This window comes from Camelus dromedarius, chromosome 5, assembly GCF_036321535.1.
Source record: "Camelus dromedarius isolate mCamDro1 chromosome 5, mCamDro1.pat, whole genome shotgun sequence".
NCBI classification, from domain to species: domain Eukaryota; kingdom Metazoa; phylum Chordata; class Mammalia; order Artiodactyla; family Camelidae; genus Camelus; species Camelus dromedarius.
This window is the reverse complement of record NC_087440.1, coordinates 68,110,059-68,131,514: the sequence shown is the minus strand read 5'-3', so window position 1 is coordinate 68,131,514 and position 21,456 is coordinate 68,110,059. Positions and strand designations below refer to the sequence as shown.

Here is a 21,456-nt window from a genome sequence, read left to right as displayed (position 1 = left end):
TTCAAGAAGGTGTTTGAAAGGGGCCCCATCTAGGTGAGGGTCACAGGATGCCCACCAAGTGGCTGCTGTCCCCAGGAAATACAACCGCCCTTGATTTGGCTTCCCTGCGCCATTTCCTTTGGTTATGGGCCCAACTCTTGACTTTTTTCACTTAAAAAAAGAAAAAACTGAGGAGGCCTTAGGAATCTGACCTTTCATCAGAGACACTGCCCCCACCTCCTGCTCCTTCCTCAATCCACAGGGGAAAAACAGAGTTCAGTTTAGTCCAAGCAATGGCCAGCTGGTCAGAAATGCATCAGCTCATCCAGGATAAACCCATTCAGTTGTTCAGAGGCAGGATGGTGCGTTTATTCTTTGATTTAACAGCTACCTGCACAGAGTCTATGGTCTACCTCTTTCCCAACACTTCACATCTGTTAACTCAGATTTGAATATGTTGCTATACTGAATGGTTTCTGTGGTTATAAAATAATTCTGAAAATTAAAATATCTCTGGACATTCACCCCCAGGTGACTGGTACAATAACCTTCCCTTGGCCCAACTCAAACAAATAATTCATGGAACTCACAATTCCTTCATTTCCATCCACTGTGTAGAAATGCTTTCTTATGACATATTTTGCATTATAGTTTTGTACCATCATTTAGCTTTTTAAGGGTTTATGCCATTGTCTCTCCAGCTATCGTGTGGGCCCTTTGAGGGCAGAGACCATGTCTCATGTATCTTTGTGTTCATAGTGCTTTTCACATAGCAAGAATTTAACACTAAGAGGAAATCAATAGGAAAATGTGTACAATGATGTGGGTGGTGTGCCCTTATCCCAACAGCATTCTCTAATCGCTAGCTGCATGTCTTTTCCTAACTCTAATTTGTCTTCTGTGCCCATTCAGTCTCACCAAATTCCTGCCCCACACTGGGCATCCCAAACCAACACAGAGCAAAGACAGGTATCTCTCCCAGGGAGTCCTTCATTCCAGGTGATCTCCCAACTAAAGAGAATGGAGCAAATCTGCCCAACTGCGAACAACAAAGCCAGATTCAGAAGAAGCGGCTATCTATAAAAATACTCAGCTATCTTCAAAAATTTTTTTGAACTACTAGAAAATTACTAAACAAGGGATTGTTCCTTAAAGAGCAAATGTCCCGTGACCCCATCTCAGCCCCAAGGCTATTGAAGGAACAATCACAATTTTCTTTACTGCCCCAAGAACACCTGATGGTCCTAAATAGTCCAGTGGGGAGTGGTCCTGTTATTTGTTGCTGTGTAACAAACTATCCCCAAACTCAGTGGCTTCAAACAACAATTTCTTCTTCTCTCTCAGTATCCCATGGGCTCAGCTGGGTGGTTCTTGCCTGGGGTCTCTTAACAAGTTGTAGTTGGACAGCAGCTGGGGGTGGTGTCATCTGAAGGCTGGACTGGGCTGGACTGGGCTGGACGGCTCCTCACATGGCAGATGATGCTGGGTTTTGGCCAGGAGTTCAGTTGAGGCTGTCGACCTTATGGGCCCCTAAGGGCTTGGATTCCTCACAGCTTGGCCAGTGGGTTCTGAGAAAGAATGCCTTAAGAGCAGATGTTTCAAATGACCAAGGTAGAAGCCACAGGGGCTGTTTTATGACCTATTCTCAGAATGTTTCTTCTGCAATACTCTGTTGGCTAAAGGCACCAAGACCAGCCCAGATGAAAAGGATGGGCGATGTCTCCTCTTTTTGCAAGAAGCATCCCATGTGTACAAAGTGGGAAGACACCATATTTGGAGACTGACCATGCTAGGGAAGGAGCCGGACTTAATATCTTGAATGAACAGCTCTATGGCATGGGCAGTTCAGGGACAGCCTCTGGTTCTCAGCAGATCAGGCTGGCTAGGGGTAGATGCCTTTGACCAAGCAGGATTAGCCAGGTTCCTTGTAGTTCTTTGCACATGCGCCTGTTGCCCAGCAGAGAGAGAAGCCAAACCTGAACCATGTGGTAAGAGCAAATTGTGAACCACAATCCTGCTGGCAATGCCAGGTTTTTGTTAGATCCACTATCTGGCTGATGGCACATTTCAGGAATACTTCCCAGAGACCCTCTCCTGGTGGTGTTTAGACTACAGAGTTCTCTCCAACTGAGATCTGGCAATTTGGGGCTGATTTTTCCTTGGTGGTGAGCCCTGGCAATCACTATTCTCTCTACCTGAACTTAACTTCTCAGGGTTTCCACTAAATAGACTGGAGGTGTAGTTGCCCGTCCTTTAAAAGGGCAGCCTTACATGGCCCTCTGAATATGCTCTTTCTCATTTTGGATTTCCAGATCTAATCATCTGTCTGAAAAGGACAAAGGATTAAAGCACAATTCTCTCTTATTTATGCTACATCCTGTGTCATCCTGCCAATTATTCTGTTAAATCCGTCACCGGCTTCCACGGGGTTGTCTGTAACCTGCACATGACCAAGACAGTCATGTTCATCTCTGTAGAATCCAGATGTTGTCTGTGATGCTCTCTGTGCTGGACATTGTGAAGAGTCTGTACCCCTTTGCCCGTGCCCAGTAGAAGTCAAAGCCCACCTGGGACAAACATGAAGTCCCAAGGGACTCCTGCCTTCTCCCGTGCTGCCTCTATGCCACGTCTTCACCCGTCTTCAGCCAAAACCTCCTTCACATGAAGTGGGTGGGAGGGTGGAAGCCTTTACTGAAATTGGAGGGCCCTGAGACGGGGGTACACGTTGCACCACCCAACAGCAGACAATTTAAAAAAATCACACACTTGATATTCCTGTTTTGAAGAGTCCTTGGACACCTCAGACCTAGGGGTTTTCCTAGCCCTGCACAGAGGCCTGGTCTCTCCCCTTGTTCTGCTCCTCTCACTGCCCTGAAGTCTTCCTTCTCAGGGACAAGATGCACACTCATCTCATTTTCTTATGTGGCGCAGCACAACCTCTCCACTTGTTGAGTCTCAGCCACACCTCTGCCTTGAGGGCCTGACTCTGTGCCCCAAGTGACATTAATGCCCTTTGGCAAACGAGGAGGAGTCCCGGGGCCCGGTGGTGAGACAGCACGTTCATTCACCTCGCTACACTGGTATCTCGAGAGGCTTCCTTGCTCAGAAGGCAGCACATAGCAGGGTCTCAATAATATTTGTTGAATTAAACTGAAACCTAGAAAAAAATGACCTTTGATTATTTTACTGGTCATCTTCAGCCATTGGTTCATGGACAGAAACCACCTCTAGACTGACCCAGGATAGGCAGCGATCCCTGACTCCGCGTTATCGAAGGCAGGTTCCTAACCACCGCCAACGTCTGACGGGGTGCGAACGTCCTACTGGGAGAAGAAGCGGGGCCTCATGGCTCCTTTTCATTTTCACTTGTATCTAAGGAAGTGGTTCTGCTCGAAGGCAGACCGAACACTGCGCATGTCAGGTTAGGCGTCAAGATGAGAATAGAAGCCTGAGCAGTAAGAACAGAGCCAGAGCACTGCTCGTCGGGGCAGCAAGTCCCTCGAGGACAAAGTGCTGACAGGCTGGGGTAACCCAGCAGGCCAGGTGGCTGCCATTCTCCCAAACTATCACATGGGTTTTTTGCTGACTTTCAAGAGAGAAGGAGGAAATCCCAGTGTCATCATAGTGAATTAAATCCATGCGCCCACCTCCCCTCCTTTCCCAAATACAATGAAATGGCCAATGAAATGGTCACTTCCCCATCTACCCTCCATCCAACCTATGCTTTTTGAGTACCTACAATGGGTCTAGGTGCTAAAATAATTTTAGGTCCTATTTAGAAAGAGAACCAAGCGGGGGGGGGGGGTAGGGGGATGTGATATGGAGTGACTGGCTGGGTGGGGTGGCCGCTATAGATTGGGTGGTCACAGAAGACCTTTCTGAGGAGGGGGCACCAATGCTGAGTGAGACTTGAATGAGAAGGGAAGCCAGTCGTGTGAGGGTCTGTGGAAGTGGTCCAGGAAGAAGGAACAGGCAAGAGCCTGGAGTTCAATTAAATACTAAAAAACAAAACAAAACATAGTGTGTAGAGGCAAAGAAATTTCCTGCCAGCGGAGGGCAAACGGTGAGGAATTTCTGAAAGGTATGAAGCAGGTGGACTGAACTGGTCACAAACCTGATCGAGAGCCACCTGAGCCTTTAGTGAGAATAAAGTAACTGGGGGTCCCCAACAGAAGCCTGGGAAAACCCCAAGCTCTGAGCAGCAGGACTGGAAGTGGGGGCAGCTGGTGGGCATTGAGCAGGGGGCATATGGAATAAACTCAGAAATATGGGACACGGGATCCATGTCGCAGAGAGGGTCTTCCAAGGAAAGGGTGGGGGGTGTTCTCTGGCCAGCTTCTCATATGGGCAATAAAACCAGAAGGTGGTGCCTCTGTAATCTAGGGCTGGTACAGCAAATATGGTTGGGAAAAACATCTCAGCAAGGCAAGGAGACTTCTAAAGACACCCAGGTTTTCCCCTACTTCTCGTTGGTTCCTGTAATCTAACTGGGTTCCCCAAGTTCCCTCAGCAGAAGGGAGAAGCATGGCGTCACTGGGGAGCACCATGGACAGGAAACCGCAGAACTTCAGAAACCCCATCAGGGCCTGAAACAGAGCAGCACACCTGGCTGCTGGGGTGTCACGCCAAGGAAAGGTGGGGCTCGAACCATCTGTGGACCCCCGTAGCCATCATCCCAGTCTGTTCTTGGACCATATGTCCAGGACACAGAGGGGAACCCCATCGATTTACCTGTGTCCTCCCATTAATGCACTCAGGAGAAGCTGTCCAGCCAGGGGAACTGCTCAGAGGAAAGCCTGCTCCACACCAAGACTTCTCAACCTGTGCTGTGCCTCAGGATCACCCAGAATGCTTGCTAAAAATACAGGTACCCAGAACCACCCTGGGCATCTGTATTTTAATGAGCACTGCAAGTGATTGTGATGAACCCTGTGGTTTGAGAGCCACCTGCCCAAACAATTATTGAGGGAACTCTCACCAGCTATTGGTACAGCCCATCCGGACCAGGGCTGTACATTAGCATAAAATTTGAAAAAATACCAATGCCCCAATGACAGAAATTCTGATTAATTGACCTGGGGAGGAGGCTGGCCATTGGTACTTTTTAATAAGCTCTCCAGGTGGTTCTAATGTATGGAGAGGGTTGAAAGCCAAGACCTTCATTTATGATAACCCACAGTACCCCAAATTGTTGGGTATACGAAGACTGATCTGCTCTGAACAGTGACTGGAGTAATGAGACAATGAACAGAAACGATGATTCTCTGATCAATGACCCCCTGTGAAATAGACTAAGTGGCAAAAACAGAGGGGAGATGTGAAAAAAAAAATCTGTATTCCATCCTCAGAAAGGCTCAAGAGGATAAGCATCACTAGCACGGAGCAGGCTACTGAGAAAAAGCAGTCCAAGAAATATTACAAATTCTTGGAAATGAAAAGCATGATTGTCGACCACCCCTCCTAACACTTAGTGAGAAAGGAAAAACTCATTAAAGTATAAAATCACAGAAGGGACACCATTGAAAACCGAACTGATGACTCTGAAGAGTAATTCAAGGAAGTCTATCCTTGAATATAGACTAAAAAGACTAAGAGATGGAAATTATAATAGAGAAAGATAAGAGATATGGCTGCTTCATCTCAGATGACTGGACTTCCTACAACGGATTTCCTGAAAAGAGAGAGTAGAATGGAAAAAAGAGTAGCAATGATTTTTTTTTTTTAAGAAAGAAAGGAAGGAAGGAAGAAAAAATAAAAGACTGAAGTTAAAGAAAGATTTAAGTTCTTGGATCAGATTAAAGGGACTACCAAGGGCATGCCAGAAATATTAGAAAGGAGATACCCATCTACATAATCTTTTTCTTTTGATGTTGATTGAGAAATATGTCTCAAAGTGTAGGTTTAAAATATATCAGGTTAATATTGCTCTGGGGAAGAATGCATTTGGACGTGGTAAAGGAAAACTTCTAGTTTTCATTTTTTACTTCATCATTATTTGCATGAAATAATGACATTTTAAAATAAAACATACTTTTAAGTAAGTATGGCTGGACTAGAAACTAGAGTAACAAAAGCTAATACAAAACTTGATTAATAAAATAAAAGTCAAGGAAGAGGAAAAGAAACAAGAAGAAAAATTAGATGCACAAAGCATAAACCACCAGGAAAAAGACAAACTATATGATCCAAGTAAATGTGACAGTTTTTATATCCCAATGTCCAAGGCAAAACACCCCACGAGAAAAATGGGCAAAGAACACAGAAACGGACAAGCCACGAAAGAAAAATGAGTATCTAGTAATCACGAGAAAATGTCCTCAAGTATATTAACAAAGAAATAAAAGTAAAATGAGATTTTTATTTTTTTCTATCAGATTTCCAAAGATGGAAAAGATTGATGATGCCTGGGTTGGTGAGGATGTGGGGAAATGTGAGCTTTTAAGCTGCGGGAGTGAAGAAAAGTTGTTACTGTTTTGCTCCAGGGAAATCTGGCCACAGGAACTAAAATTAAAATATGCATACCATTCCCAGCAATTCCAACCCCGGAAATTTATGCTAAAGAAATAACTGGACTTGTATACAAGGATGTTCCTCGTATCATTGTTTATGTTAGTGAAAAAAAAAAAAAAGAGGTTATAACCTAGATATTTATGAGCTGGGGATTGATTAAATTAATTATACTACACTCAGGCAAGAGGACATTATGTAACTATTGAAAAGCATAGGTGGGTCTACATGTGTTTACATGGAAAGATTGCCATGATATGTTGCTAGTTAAAAAATTATGGGACAATGTATAAATAATGAACCCATTTATCCAAAAGAATATGATGTATATACATGCATATAAACCTAAACGGATAGACCCTAAATCAAAGGTTTTCACACTTTCTCAGTTCACGGTGCCCTTAATGCCTCAGTAAGCTTTTCACAGTGCCCTGGGCCAAAAGCAGCACCACTGAAAAAACTTAAAAGCTTTTTTTTAAATTAAAAAGTCATTTCCAAAGAACTTAATCTATATTTATGTCCTAATGACTTTATAGCTATTTGAAATACATATAAATTGAAGGAAAAAATATGTTTACTTTGTTCCCAAATGACTACATGTGTGTTGTAGAGTGCTGGACATCATTTCAAGCTCTGGAATCAGACTGGACCCTCATTTCCTATTCCATTTTGATTTTTGCCCAGGACTTGCTTTTTATCACAACAACTGCCCTGAAAACCCAGATATGCAAAGATATGACATCACTGAAAGGAATGTAATGTGATCTAATGTTGAAAATGGTGAACTACCGTAACTAGCAGTTTATACAGTATCTGATGTAGGTCGAACATCACTGTTTCCCTCAAAGACTTAGGATTCCCTGTGGTAACCCTGTGACTTCCCCGCAGTGGCCCAAGGGAACCGTGGCATTAGGCTATCAACAAAAGCTCTTTCTGGAAAATGAGATTGGGTTGGATATAGAGAGAGTTTTCTTTATCATGTGTGTCTGAATAGTTTGAAAATTTTTATAATAAGCCTCTATGACTCTATTACTCTTTATAAGGTTTTTCCATTAAAAAAAAAAAAGCCAGAAAAAAGCAAGAATGAAAGTGAACGAGAGGACACAGAGAAATGAAAAACAAAATAAAGAGTCGTCTAGCCGAGGGGCAGAGGGTGCAAAGGCGCACCTCGCTGGGTTTGTGTGTGTGTTTCCTTCTGTAATTGTGAACGTGGTTTAAGTTCCTCTGAGCTTCAGTTCCTTGGCTGTTACGTAAACACAGTCGCTTCTCTCATAGGTCAGGAGCTACTGATGGAACCATCGCTGTCCCGTTACTCCAGGAGAACAGAGTGATGGAAACTATGGATCTGGAACCGTCCCGCCTGGGTTCTAATCCTAACTCTGCCACCTACGTGCTGCGTGACCTTGAGCAAGTTCATCAACTCCCTGTGCCTCAGTTTCCCATCTGCTCAATTGTGAGAATAGGACTTATCTTTTGTGAGGATTCAATGTGAGACACTAACTACGTGGCCAGTACAGTGGTGTTGTTGCTAATGAGTAAGGAACTCACCTGGGGGGTTACTTGAGGGGTTTCTGTTCTACTGATAGAGTCAAGGAAGTAATGAGACAGGAAATAATGTAATCTCACGATCCCATGCATTTCCCCCCACATCTCTCCCACTCCCAAACAGTAAAACACTCTTTTCCCCTTTTTTACCTCATCTCTATGTCCCATAAAGCGGTATCGTCGCTGACCCAGGGGTTGGATGGCTCCGCTGGCGTGATCAAAGGGTCATATTCCACATACTGTTCCGTGTAGGCAATTAGGCTGCAGGAAGGAAGCAGAACAAAGAATGGCACTGATGTCCTCTAAAAATTTGTACTCTGTTTTACACAAACATTGTATAAGTCTTCATATAATTCTAAATTAAGGGGAAAAAATTACCTTCACTCCCACTTCCAAAAAATCAAACTGTTTTCACTTGTCCTTGTAAAGCTTCTCATGATGAACATACTGTTTCTGCATTATTGCAGTCATAGTATACACAGGCATTTTATATCTTTTCCCACTTAACTCTTTCCCCGAACCTTGGTGCGCCCCTCCCTGGTTATGCTAGCCTCACTGATACACTGGTCCAAACCTGCTGTGTATCATCCTCCCACATAGGCTACAGATCTCAAGGCAACTGGGGCACATAGAGGATGCTACAGTTTTTCTAGGCTGCCAACCCAGCATTCCCAACTGGAGGACTTTCTTATCATAAAGACTTTAAAATCCTGGCAGACCAAAAGAAGTTAACATATTATAAGCATTTTTTCCCCCAAAAAGTGACTTAGTTTTTCTAGTTGTAATTTAGATAACCACGTAATCTTTCAAAGATTTTAATTTTTATCAAAATGCATGTAGATTGTTGAAACAATAAAATAGTACTAAATGATTTCATGTACAAAACAGAAATAGCAGTGTTTTTTCTCTTATCCCTTCTCACAGAGGCACCTACTTTCTATCCTTGTTTCTTTCAGCATTTACCTGCATATTTCTAAATTATATATTTTTACAGCTGCTCTTGATAATCAATTTTAGACAAAGATTTAACTTTCTATTCACTAGTCCCTAACTCACTCCACTGTCTCCTCCCATGATTCTCCAAATAAACTTATGTAACACTTTTTGTTAGATCAATAGTGTCCACATTATTAAACTTGATAAAAATTGCTTGCTGCTGAGCTAAACAGTGTATTATTATCTTTTTAAAGTATTCTAACAAGTGTGTAAAACAACTGGCAATAATTTCCCACGTCTTAAACACATCAGAAAATCAATCAGTTCTGTCTCCCTGTACCCTGGAGGTCCTCTCCCCAAAGTCTTGAGTCCTTTTGCTCTAATCTGGACTGTTTGCTCTACAGGCTTGATGCAAAATCATCATCCTGGGCCTTCCTTCACTTCTGTGTTAAAGCTCTGGTTTTCTGGATTCCATGTATGTTCATTGGTTTTATTCCTTAGTAGTGCTGAAGCACATCCTTTAGTAGTTTCCTAAGAAAGGATGCATAAGTGATAAATACTTTGAGTCCTTACAGGTATAAAAAGGTTTTTATTTTATCTTTATGCTTGAGTAGTGAACACAGAATCCTAGGTTAAAAATAATTTTCTTTCAGAATTTTGAAGGCATTGATCACTTTTTTTTGGTATCCAGTGTTGCTATGTTACTGTGAAGAAGTCTGAATCCATTTTGATTTTTTTCTTTTTTCAGTTTCTTTTCTCTCTGGAAGCTTAGAATCATCTTTTTATTGCTATAATGCTCTCAAATTTCAACACGGCCCTTGCCAGCAGTTTTATTCACTGTGCTGGGCACAACGGGAAATCAATAGGTATATATATATATATACACATCTCCCAGAAATCTGATGGTACTTCTTTGCTAATTTCATAACCTTCATTTCCTCTGTTTTCTTTTTTAAAAATAATTCCTTTAAATTAAATACTGGAATCAATAATCCAATATTTCTCAATTTTCCCTCCCATTTTTTTTATCTCCTCATCTTTTTGTCTGATGGTTCTTCCAAATTTTCTTTGTATTTTTTTCATTTGGATTATTACTTTCTTATGTTTCTAAAGTTCCCTCTGGTTTATCATAGCATTTAGTTCTTGTTTTAGGGATGAAATACCTTCTCGTATCTATGAGGATATTAATTCTATATTTTTTTTTTTGTCAGTTTCTTCTGTATTTTGAGATGTTTTCGGTTCCTCCCAGCCCCTTTTTCTGTCTGTCTGCTTTGATCACCCTCCTTCGTTCTGGGGCTCTCTCTGAGTGTCGGGAACATCTCTGGACATTCATTTGTGCTTAAGCGTGAGGTACCAAAACCTGCTGGGAGGCTCCGTGTGTGCGTGGACAGGACTTGCCAACTGATGGGCTTCATTGTTGGGTCCTGGAAGCTTGCCTTTCATCTCAGTAGAGCTCCACATGAGGACTCTGGAGTCTTTCTTCAGATATCTATTTTTCTCTAAAGGTGGGGTAAGCAAACTTTTTCTGCAAGACCCAGATAGTAAATATTTTAGGCTTTGCAGACCAGATGGTGTCTGTTGCAACTACTCTGCTGTTCTGTTGTAGAACAAGAGCTGCCACAGATAATTCGTATACCAAGGCATGTGACTGTGTTCCAATAAAACTTTATTTGCAAACGCAGGTAGTGGAGTGGCATGGATTTGGCCCTTGGGTTGTAGTGTCCCAGCTCCTTGCCTGTGGGCATCTACATCTGGCTCCTGGCGGGCTGAGAGCAGGCCAGAGGAGGGGTGGAGGGCCCACAGTTCAGCAGGTAGATCTCTCACTAATTCTTTTGTGTTCAGCTGGTCCTTTAGGATGTGATGTGCCTGAGTTCTGAGCTGATGTGACTCAACTTCTCTGGAGAATGAATTGCCCGTCTCCCATGGTGGTGGCAAGTGGGGAGAGAGGATCTCCTCATGGGGCATGGATCAAGGGATCCAATGGCTCCAGAGACAGACTGCCCATTCCTCTGGGACTAGCCTTATGCCCCATTCTTGCCTTCCATGGTCCCTGGTGTCTTCAAGAACCAAAGCCAGATTTTAATGGACAAACTGGTTTTGTTATAATTCTCCCATTCCTAACATGGAGCCTATAATGTTCTTCACTCTGTCCTCATCCTTTCTTTTTTTTTATTAAATTTTAAAATTAACTTGTGAATTTTTAAAAATAAATTTTGAACTATTTCTGGCGTACGAAAAGGCATAACATTTATAAGAACATTACCCTTGTGCTTACCACCCAAAAAAAAGAATTATAACACTACAGATAGAGACAGAGAGGCTTGTGGTCCTGCTCCTCAATTCCTTACACTTTTGATCTTGCAAAAATTTGTGAGAACTGTTAACCCATTCATTGGTTGACCTTATGAGTTCATGCCATTGTTATTCCTTTATTGAAGTGTTACTTCTGGGGAAGGAGGGAAGATAAACATATGCCCACAATATTGTCTGGAGTGAATTTATTTTAATTTATGTAGCATTTGCTTATATTAGACACAGACTTTTGTTTTGTTTTGTTTTGGTTTTAGTGTACGTAGCGGTAGAGGTAGAACACCATTGTTTACGTGTTTTTTTTCCCATCTTTTGGGTTATTTATTTAGAATTAACAACCATAAGTGGAATTACTGGGCCAAAAGGTATGAATATTTTTTTGGTTCTCAATCCACAGTAAAACTTCTCCCTAAGCATTGCCAGCTGGAGTGTCACCCGCTTTCTCTGCCATGGCAGGTTCAGAACCACGATTCCTACTACTTAATTGCAAAGGGCGAGCATGGCCAGTTAGCTCTCTTCTGAGAATGTGAAGATATTCAGTGGCAGCACCACCTCCTTGCTACTCCAAGTGTGGTCCCCAAACCAGCAGCACGGCATCACCTGGGAGCTCGTAAGGAATGCAGAACCTCAGGCCCCACCCAGACCTACTGAGTCAGAACCTGCGTCGGTGATAAGATTGCCCCGGTGATTCATACGCACATTCAACTTGAGAAGCACCACCGCCTGTCCTTCAATTTTCTGAGATGCTCAGGATGCAGGATGTTTTGTTCATCAAATGAAAACGAAGGCGGCTGTAGGTTTCCTAACTCCTCAGAGCCTCCTCGTCGTCCCAGGTGTGGAGAGTCACCTGGCGGGGTGGGAGGACCAACTGGTCCAGGTTGGAAAACCTTGGATCTGGGTCTTTGGTGATCACTGAACTGACCTTTGTCAGGTTCACCTTATGTTACATAATAGCCTTGAGCACTTTTGATAAAAAATGGGAAAGCATTTCAAGCGTCTTCCAAATGCTCCACGACTGTAAGATTGATGACTGAAATCACCACGTGCAGTGCAGGCCCATCGCCCTGGAAATCTCCTACAGGATGTGCATCCGGCCCAGGGAAGCCTCATCCATGCGAGTGGTACAGCGTCTCAGGTGCGAAAGAACAGGAAAGGGAGCTCTGAGGGGACACTGTGGCAGGAAGGACCAGGCAGTAAGCTGGTGTTGTGACAGCTCCACTGGGAGTCACCCCTTTGCCACGTGGGCTAATTTCATTCTTTCTGAGAGAAATGGGGTGTCACATTAAGGAATATGTCAGTTTTCTAGGGCTGCTGTGACAAATTATGACAAAACCGGTGGCTTAAAACAACAGAAATTTATTCTCTCTCACTTCGAGGGGCTAGAAGTCTGAAATTGAGGTGTCAGCAGGGCCATGCTCCCTCAGACGTCTCTAGGAGAGAGTCCTTCCTTGACTCTTCCAGATTCTGGTGGCTCCGGGTGACCCATCCTTGACTTGTGGCTGCATCACTCCAGTCTCTGCCTCTGTCTTCACACGGCTTCTCCTCTGTGTCTGTGTCTTCTCTCCTCTTTCTTATAAGCACACTTGGCATTAGATTTAGGGTCTCTCTGGGTCATCCAGAATGATCTCATATCAAGATCCTTCATTGCATCTGCAAAGACTTCTTATAAATAAGGTCACATTTATTCCCAGGTCCCATGGGTCAGGATTTGCACTTGTCTTTTTTTTTTTTTTTTGAGGTGGGGGGCTCTATTCAACCCACTGCAAGGAACATGAAAGCACCTGGGTGTGAGCCTGGGGAGGGCACAGTGGACCACCTGACTTCTTTGCTCAGATCGGTACAATAACAAACCAGCAGCAGGTAACCTAGGTCTATTCAAGAGATTACAGGTCACACCGAGATGCTCCGGAGTGTCTGAGGCAGGATGGGGTGTTGGGGGCTTTCCTGATTATAAGGCATTTGGGCATTCACAGTGGTAAAATCTGACGATGGGTGTAGTCCATGGGGCTCTGCTCAGCCATGACCCCTTTGTCCTCCCGAATGTCTGCATCTTGCTGTCCCAGTGACCTCAGTCTCTGGTGACTGTGAATCTCTGATAAAAGGCTTCTACTTGGCAGCCCAAGGCAAAGGCTGGGCCTTCATCTAACTAGTCATCTACAAGTTTGAGGAAAAAAATTTTTAATTGAAATATGTCTGATTTATAATGTTATGTTAATTTCTGGTATACAGTAAAGAGATTCAGTTAAATATATATATATATATATATATATATATATATATATATATATATATATATATATACACACACATACACACACACACATATATTCTTTTTCAGATTCTTTTCCATTATAGGTTATTACAAGATATTGCTGTGCTATACAGTAGGACCTTGTTGTTTATTTATTTTATCTATAGTAGTTTGTATCTGCTAATCCCAAACTTCTAATTTATCCCTCCCCACCCTTTCCCCGTTGATAACCATAAGTTTGTTTTCTATGTCTGTGAGTCTGTTTCTGTTTTGTAAATAAGGTCATTTGTATTATATTTTAGATTCCACATATGAGTAATACTATATGATATTTGTCTTTCTGTCTGACTTACTTCACTTAGTATGATAATCTCTAGGTCCATCCATGTTGCTGCAAATGACATTATCTCACTCTTTTTTATGCCCGAGTAGTATTCCATTGTGTGTGCGCATGTGTGTGTGTGTGTACAAGTTTTCTTTATCCAATCATCTGTCGATGGACATTTAGGTCGTTTCCACATCTGGGCTATTATAAATAGTGCTACTATGAACACTGGGGAGCATGTATGTTTTTGAATTAGAGTTTTCTCCAGATACATGCCCAGGAGTGGGACTGCTGGATCATATGGTAAGCCTGTGTTTAGTTTTTAGAGGAACCTCCATACTGTTCTCTATAGTGGCTGCACCAATTTACATTCCTACCAACAGTGTAGAAGGGTTACCTTTTCTCCACACCATCTCCAGCATTTATTGTTTGTGGACATTTTAATGGTGGCCATTCTGACTGGTGTGAGATGATACCTCATTGTAATTCTGATTTGCATTTCTCTGATAATTAGTGATACTGAGCATTTTTTCATGTGCCTACTGGCCATCTGTATGTCTTCTTTGTAGAAATGTCTACTTAGGTCTTCTGCCCATTTTTTGATTGGGTTGGTTTTTTGTTGTTATTGGTTATATGAGCTGTTTATATATTTTGGAAATTAAACCCTTGTCTGTCACATTGTTTGAAAATATTTTCTCCCAGCCTGCAGGTTACTGTTTCATTTCCTTATGGTTCCCTGTGCTGTGCAAAAGCTTTTAAGTTTGATTAGGTCCCTTTTGTTTATTTTTGCTTTTATTTCTATTGCTTTGGGAGACTGACCTCAGAAAGTGTTGCTACAATTTATGTCAGAGAATGTCTTGCCTATGTTCTCCTCTAGGAGGTTTATGGTGTCCTGTCTTATATTTAAGTCTTTAAGCCATTTTGAGTTTATTTTTGTGTATGGTGTGAGGGAATGTTCTAACTTCATTGATTTACATGTGGCTGTCTGGTTTTCTGAAGTCGAAGAGACAGTCTTTTCTCCATTGTATATTCTTGCCTCCTTTGTCAAAGATTAATTGACTGTAGGTGTATGGGGTTTTTTCTGGGCTCAAGGAAAAACATTTTTTTAACCAGAAATGGATTTCCCAGAAGTAAAACATAGGGATGGAAAAAAATCCCCACCCCGCCATCACCCTTCCTTAGCTTTCTGTGAGTCAGGCTGGAGGTCTTACCAGACCCTCCCCACAACCCCAGCTTGTGTATTATTAGGCCTTCCATGTGGCCACACCTCCAACCTGTCAAGGCAGGTCCAACAGCCGGGCCAAGTCCCGTGCATAGGTCTTCAGATGGAGCCAGGAATGAGCAGCTGGGGAGAGAGGAGAGCCAGGAGGCTCAGACGAGGCTGGAGTGAGTACAGTTGACCTTTGAACAACGTAGGTTTGAACCTTGCTGGTCCACTTGTACTCAGGCTTTTTTCTAATAGATACTGTAGTAGTACACGATCTGTCATTGGTTGCATTCACCAATGCAGAAACCAACACAAAGAATTATGGATACAGAGGGTCAACTATACTTTGTACGTGAATTTTCAACTGTGTGATGGTCATATCCCCTAACCCCCGAGTTATTCAAGGGTCAGTGTACTTGGGCACTCGAGGAGACAGCATGTGGGCTCCCAGTTGCTGCAGGAAAGGCAATGAAGGCAGCGGTCCACTGCCCAGCCTAGGGCAGCAGAGTCTTAAAAGGCCAGAGAGCCACTGTGAGCATCACTAGCTATAATATCCCCAGAGAAATCTGGGGGTATTCAGAAGAGTGGGTGGAGGAAAGGTGGTGAGATTTAACGGTGATGTTGGTTCAAGGGAAGTGGTCGAAAGCCCAAGGTGGGATTTTGTAACCACCCAGGGGCACAAGATACGACTATGTAACAGGCAATGAGTGTGAATGAAGTTGTTCCTATGACCTAGCTCCACGTCCTGGGAGGTGGTCCAGGCAGGCATCAAGGATATAGGTGGAGGAACACATGAAGAGAGAGCTAAGATCAGTGATCTTCATTCCATCGGCAACCTCAACTCCCTTTCACCAGTAACCTAACATAATCCTAGGTTCTGGGGATTAGGACACGGACATCCTTGAGGGACCATTATGCCGCCTTCCACAAGTGTGATTTGAAAGCAATCTGTGCCCAGAAGGCAGAGAATGAGATCACCTGGGGGATGGTGTGGAGGTAGATAAAAGGTGGACACAGGATACTCTTTGGGACTGGTCCCAACATGTTTTCACTGCCATTGTCACGACCCATGCAAATAAACCCAGTGTTCATGAGTCTGTGTTCCCTTGTTTGTCCTGTTTGCCACCTTCACTGCGTGGAAAAGACAGGAGACAGTAAACCGCCTTCTCTTGGGGGCTCCTATGGGCGGCGTGGACTTGCAGCTGTCTGTTGCCTTAGCTGCTCTCCTGGCTTCCTGTGATTGATCCTTCCCAGAGAGAGTGGAGGAAGGTCAGCTCTATAGCTGGGGTGGCAGAGGACTGAGAAGAGGTGAAAAATACCCCACATGGGCAGAGAGGGAAGATGCCCTCCTCTCCCCTTCTGTGTCTCCACATCACCAGACTGGATGGAAACTGTGCAGGGAGGGAAAGGGAGGACTGCTTGCCTTTTTCTTGCCCTCTTGTCTCTCTCATCTGGGCTGGAGGTGCCTTCTGCTTAGGAGCTAGGGCCTCCAAGGTGGGAGCCAGAGGAAAGAAACAAAGAGCTGGCTACTTTAAGATCTTAGCTTCATGCAGGGAGTAAAAGGCCTTTAGGTCTGAGTCTGGCTGTCCAGTGCCATTTCTTAGGTGTGAAAGGAGCAAAAATAGAGACAGAAGCACTGTCTAGAGATATAGTTGGGTGTGCTTGGCTGCGCTGACCCTTGTGCTGCGTCTCCTCGGGGTCTGCATGAAGCAGGTAGGGATCCTGGATGGTGAGAAGTCCTCCAAAGTGGGTGAGCTAGCACAGAGGACGTCTCTGGGTTTCTGCTCAGTTCTACCCACCTCCTGGGAATTGCACCCCAACATGTACACAGGGTGACTTTAGGTGTGGAGGTAGATAAAAGGTGGTGCCGTGTACTTATAAGCCCTGCTCCTGCCCATGGATGGCTTGTTCAGGAGTGGACACCTGACACAAGCTGAGTTAACATCCTTTTTCTCCAGCATCAGCAGTAGCAATTGTAAAGTGACAAAGTTCAGGGGCTGGAGATGGTCCTGTTTCCTAACATCTTTCTGTGATGAAAGAGAATGAGGCCATCGCGGGGAGTGCAGCAGGACCAGAGATGAAGACGGGGTCTCAGGTGCTCGAGGCCCTGGCTCCAGCTATTCTTGAGCTTAGTAGGATCACAGCCCTTCCCAGAGTTCAAGTTTGCAGTACCCCCTTGTATTCTGCCCACATATGTTTCTTTTAGCTGACCTGGGTCCAGGTTGGGGTTGCATTACTTGGAACCAAATAATACAGTTGAAAAAAGGATGAAGGTAATGAGGATGTGAAGGCAATTCATCGAGGCAGCCCTTGGTAGCATTAGCCAGAGAGGTTTCCTCTCCCCTAGAGCATGCACTTCCTTGCAGGGCACAGACAGCAAGATGAACAGAGTCTGCTCGGGACACACAAAGACAATGACAAAGCCAGGCAGGCAATGAAGGTGGGAGCAATGGTCAGTACAAAGTACTACATGAGTCTAAAGTCAATACTGGTAACTACAGGAAGCCTTGAGATAACTGGAAAAGCACAGAGGGAGCACAAAAGAGAGGCATGGAAAGAGCTTTCAAGAATGCCTGGCACGTAACAGCACACAAACAGCATCGGTGCACTGACTGCTGGGTACCAGCGGCACAAAAGCTGAATGGGGAGGTGTTAACAGACTGAATTGTGTCCCTCCCCAAACTTCGTAAGTCGAAGCCCTAACCTCCAATGTGGCTGTTTTGGGAGGCAGAGCCTTTAAGAAGGTAATTAAAGTTAAGTGAGGTCATAAGGGTGGGGCCCTAATCTGATAGGATCGTCCTTATAAGAAAAGCAAGAGACAGAGAGCTCTCTGTCCTCTGTGTGTGCACAGAGGAAAGACCATGTGAGGACACAGCCAGAAGGTGGCTGTCTGCAAGCCAGGAAGAGAGGCCTCACCAGAAACCAGCCCTGTGGGCAGCTGGATCATGGACCTCCAACCTCCAGAACTGTGAGAAAATGAATGTTGTTTAAGCCACCAAGTCTGTGGTGTTTTGTTACAGCAGCCTGAACTGATGATTACAGAAGGAGATGAAGAAAATAAACATGGGAAATCCAGAGGCGGTCCATTAGGAACAAAATTTCTCATCTAGCAGTTTTAACATCTTTGTCCCCTTATCCCTGCCTCCTGACTCGTACATGGTTTTGTCATTTTCAAATGACAGAATTCTCACATCTTCAGAAGATGTGGATGTACCAATTGTTAGCAAATGTGCTATCCACCATCATCCGGTATTTTGAAATAGTCCTTGGGTGGAGGTGTGGAGCTGGCTGATGGGTCCACATACTACTGCCCATCTCCTTAGGGTGAGTGGCAAAACTTTGCCACGTGGCCACCAGGGGAACAGCCTGTGGTTAGCCAGTCATTTAGCTGATATTATTCAGCACCTACTTGTTTCATGAATTAGTGAACAGCTCCCCAGATCACGGGAAGATGCTGGCGCTGAGCTACCGGCAAAGTCACAGCTTCCAGCTCCATCCACCAGTCATGGGTTATTACATATATACATATATTGTGGAGTTACACACACATGTAAGGCAGAGTTATTACCTCTCTATATTATATATAATGGGGGCTATTAATGAAACCTCTCCCACTTAGACTGCTAATGAAGGTCTCCTTTGATAAACCTGGGGAGGAAGGAAATAATAGACAGGAATTTAGAAAACTTTTAGTCTAACCACTTGAAAATTTTTGAGAAAAAAGTTTAGATTTCATCCTCTCTCCCTTAACAACAACAACAACAACAACAAAAGACTCATAATTTTTGCTACAAATTGTATGGAGTGTTACCCCAAAAAGTATGGTGGGTGATTTGGAGGAAAAAGAGATGCTGTCCATCATGGATGGAGGGGTGCCTAAGAAGGAATCTGTGAAATAATAGAAAATATGTGTTTGGGGCCCTGACACAGGGCTCCTGAAACCCTTGTAATCTCCTGAGTGATAGGAGTCTTTTGTGCTAATGAGGCCGCTCTGGGTGGGCTCATGGATGGCTCCTGGTGGGGGGGCTGGTCACTGGAAAGACCAAGCCATGATTAGAAGCTTGGCATTTTCAGCCCCACGCACTATTCTTGAGACGGGAGCAGAGCTGGAAATGGAGTTAATAATTGATCATGCCTATGTGACAAAGCCTCCACAACATCCCAATAGCATGGGACTCAGAGAGCTTCCAGGTTGGTGAACACATCCACACTGGGAGGGTGACGCCCCCCAACTCCACAGGGACAGAAGCTCCTGGACTCAGGACCCTCCCAGACCTTGCCCTGTGTACCTCTTCACCTGGCTGTTCATCTGTATCCTTTATCATATCCTTTTATAAACTTGTAAGGAAGTAAGTGTTTTCCTGAGTTCTGTGAGACACTACAAATTAATCAGACCCAAGGAAGGGGTCATGGGAACCTCTGATTTGTAGCCAAGTTAGAATTTGTGGGTAACCCAGGGACCTAATACGACTGGCATCTGAAGTGGGTGGGAGTCGTCTTAAGGGACTGAGACCTTAATCTATGGGATCTGATGCTATCTCCAGGTAGACAGTGCCAGAATTGCGTTAAATTGCGGGACATCCAGCTGGTGTCATTGCCTGGTGTAAGGAAAAATCCCCACACATCTGGTGTCAGAAGTGCCATGAGTGTGGTAGGAGCGTGAGAGGAAAGGAGAAACACAGGGCAAGGAGGACTGGGTTTTCCCTACACAGAAACCCAAGAGTGAAGCATATACATGGCATTTGATTTACAAAGCAGGTGAGGAAGAAGATGGAGAGATGCTGTTAGACGCAGGGGAGAATGGACAAAGAGGGATGGCTTGCAGCTGGGGGAAATGATTATTAAAGGGAAACAAAAGCACAGAATAGAAAGCATTATGGGATAGTGACTGTCATTACTCCTTTACAAACACAACACAAATGTGCTACTGTATTCCTTGGGAAATTCACGTCTCTCCGCGGGAAGGAAACCTGGAGACTGACTGTGAGAAGGGGTGAATAGGAGCGGGTGTTCGTACCCCTTTTTGGTTTGTGCAGTTTCTAAATGATGCACAAAAGGGACCCAGGCAGGAAGAGATATGATTAGGAAGAGAGTGGAAAGCAGGGTAGCACCACAGACAGGGAAGAAGACAGCTTGGTTCTCGTTAATTCATTAATTTATTTTGTTTTTCATGTTGGAGAAGATGGAGAGGGGAGAGAACATAAAGAGTTCCTTAATTTCAGGTCACCCAGAGAAAACATACGCAACAGAGAAACTCGGGATGAGGGAAGGGACGTGAAGGTGAATTTAGCCCCCCAGGAAGAAGAGAATATGCCAGGCCGGGTATTGTGACCCTTCTCGATCTTGGCCTGGATGGAGTCATTCTGGCTATAGTGTTACCTCTGATTATGTCTTTTCTATCACCTAATGTGGGCTGAGAGAAAGGAGAAGCAAAGACCCGGTGGTGTCTGGAATCGCATTAAAGCAAAGTCATAAGGACCTCTTGGACCCCTTTCTTCCTCCCCTGAAACTCTCATTAGACATGAAGTTCACGGACTTCCATCACCCTAGCAGGTTTTTAATAGACCCTTAGGGTATGCAGTCCCTTGCTGTCTTATCTTGTTTCATTAATTACATTTCATGATCACAGAGGTCAGGAAGCAGAGGAGGGACCAGCTCCAATTTCAGGGAGCAGCAGTGATCTCAGATGTGGACAAGCAAGGTGATGGTAAAAAATCAATTCAGCAGTCAGTTGTGATGCACAGATGGCTCTGAGGGATGGGGTAAGGACGAGCCACATACAGGAGCAGATATAAAATGACACAATGCCATCTCTCTGCGTGGGGCAGTGCAGTGTGATCTGTGCAGGGACTGGCTGGAGCTCAGTGCCACCAACGGTGGGGAGAAGTCTCTGGGGAAATAGCAAAATAGAGACTTTCCAGATTATTTGGAACTAAAACATATAGATTTTTGCCTTTTCAAAGTTGGTTTGTTCAGTGCTGGAAGGCTTGGGTGAATAAATAATGGATTCCCTTGAGGACTCTGGCAAAAAGGAAGACCTCATCTATTTGGCAACTTCAACTACTGAGGAAACATAGGTAGATAAGTGACCAAAAGGGCCTCCGAACAGAGTCTACAATGAAATAAACTCTATGCTCTAAGGCTCACTGTCTGTTACTCAGAAAAGCACACAGACTCTTTCCTCTTGCTTTAGGATTGAGGCTAAGGAACTCGGTTATTTGATTTCTTAGTGTGGTAGATCAGTTTAAAAAATGGAGTCAATTTTCCCAGCCCTTGCATCTGGTCTGGGCTTGTGGTTTGCTTTTGTTGACAAAACACAGCAGAAGAGACAGAGTGCCAGTTCCAAGCCTCAAGGTGCTCTGCATGCTTCTGCTCTCTTTCTTGGAGTTCTACTAT

At 44.1% G+C, this 21,456-nt stretch overlaps 1 protein-coding gene across 6 annotated transcripts in view; it reads right to left on the bottom strand.

Annotated features, from left to right (window-relative positions):
• RGS6 (regulator of G protein signaling 6) overlaps positions 1-21,456 on the bottom strand; it is a 479,670-nt gene that overhangs the window by 46,718 nt on the left and 411,496 nt on the right. For all 6 annotated transcript variants that reach the window (XM_010976555.3, XM_010976561.3, XM_010976565.3 and 3 more), the window contains exon 13: positions 8,182-8,292. In XM_010976555.3, the coding sequence (XP_010974857.1) occupies positions 8,182-8,292 (111 nt within the window). The remainder of the gene's footprint in view (positions 1-8,181; positions 8,293-21,456) is intronic.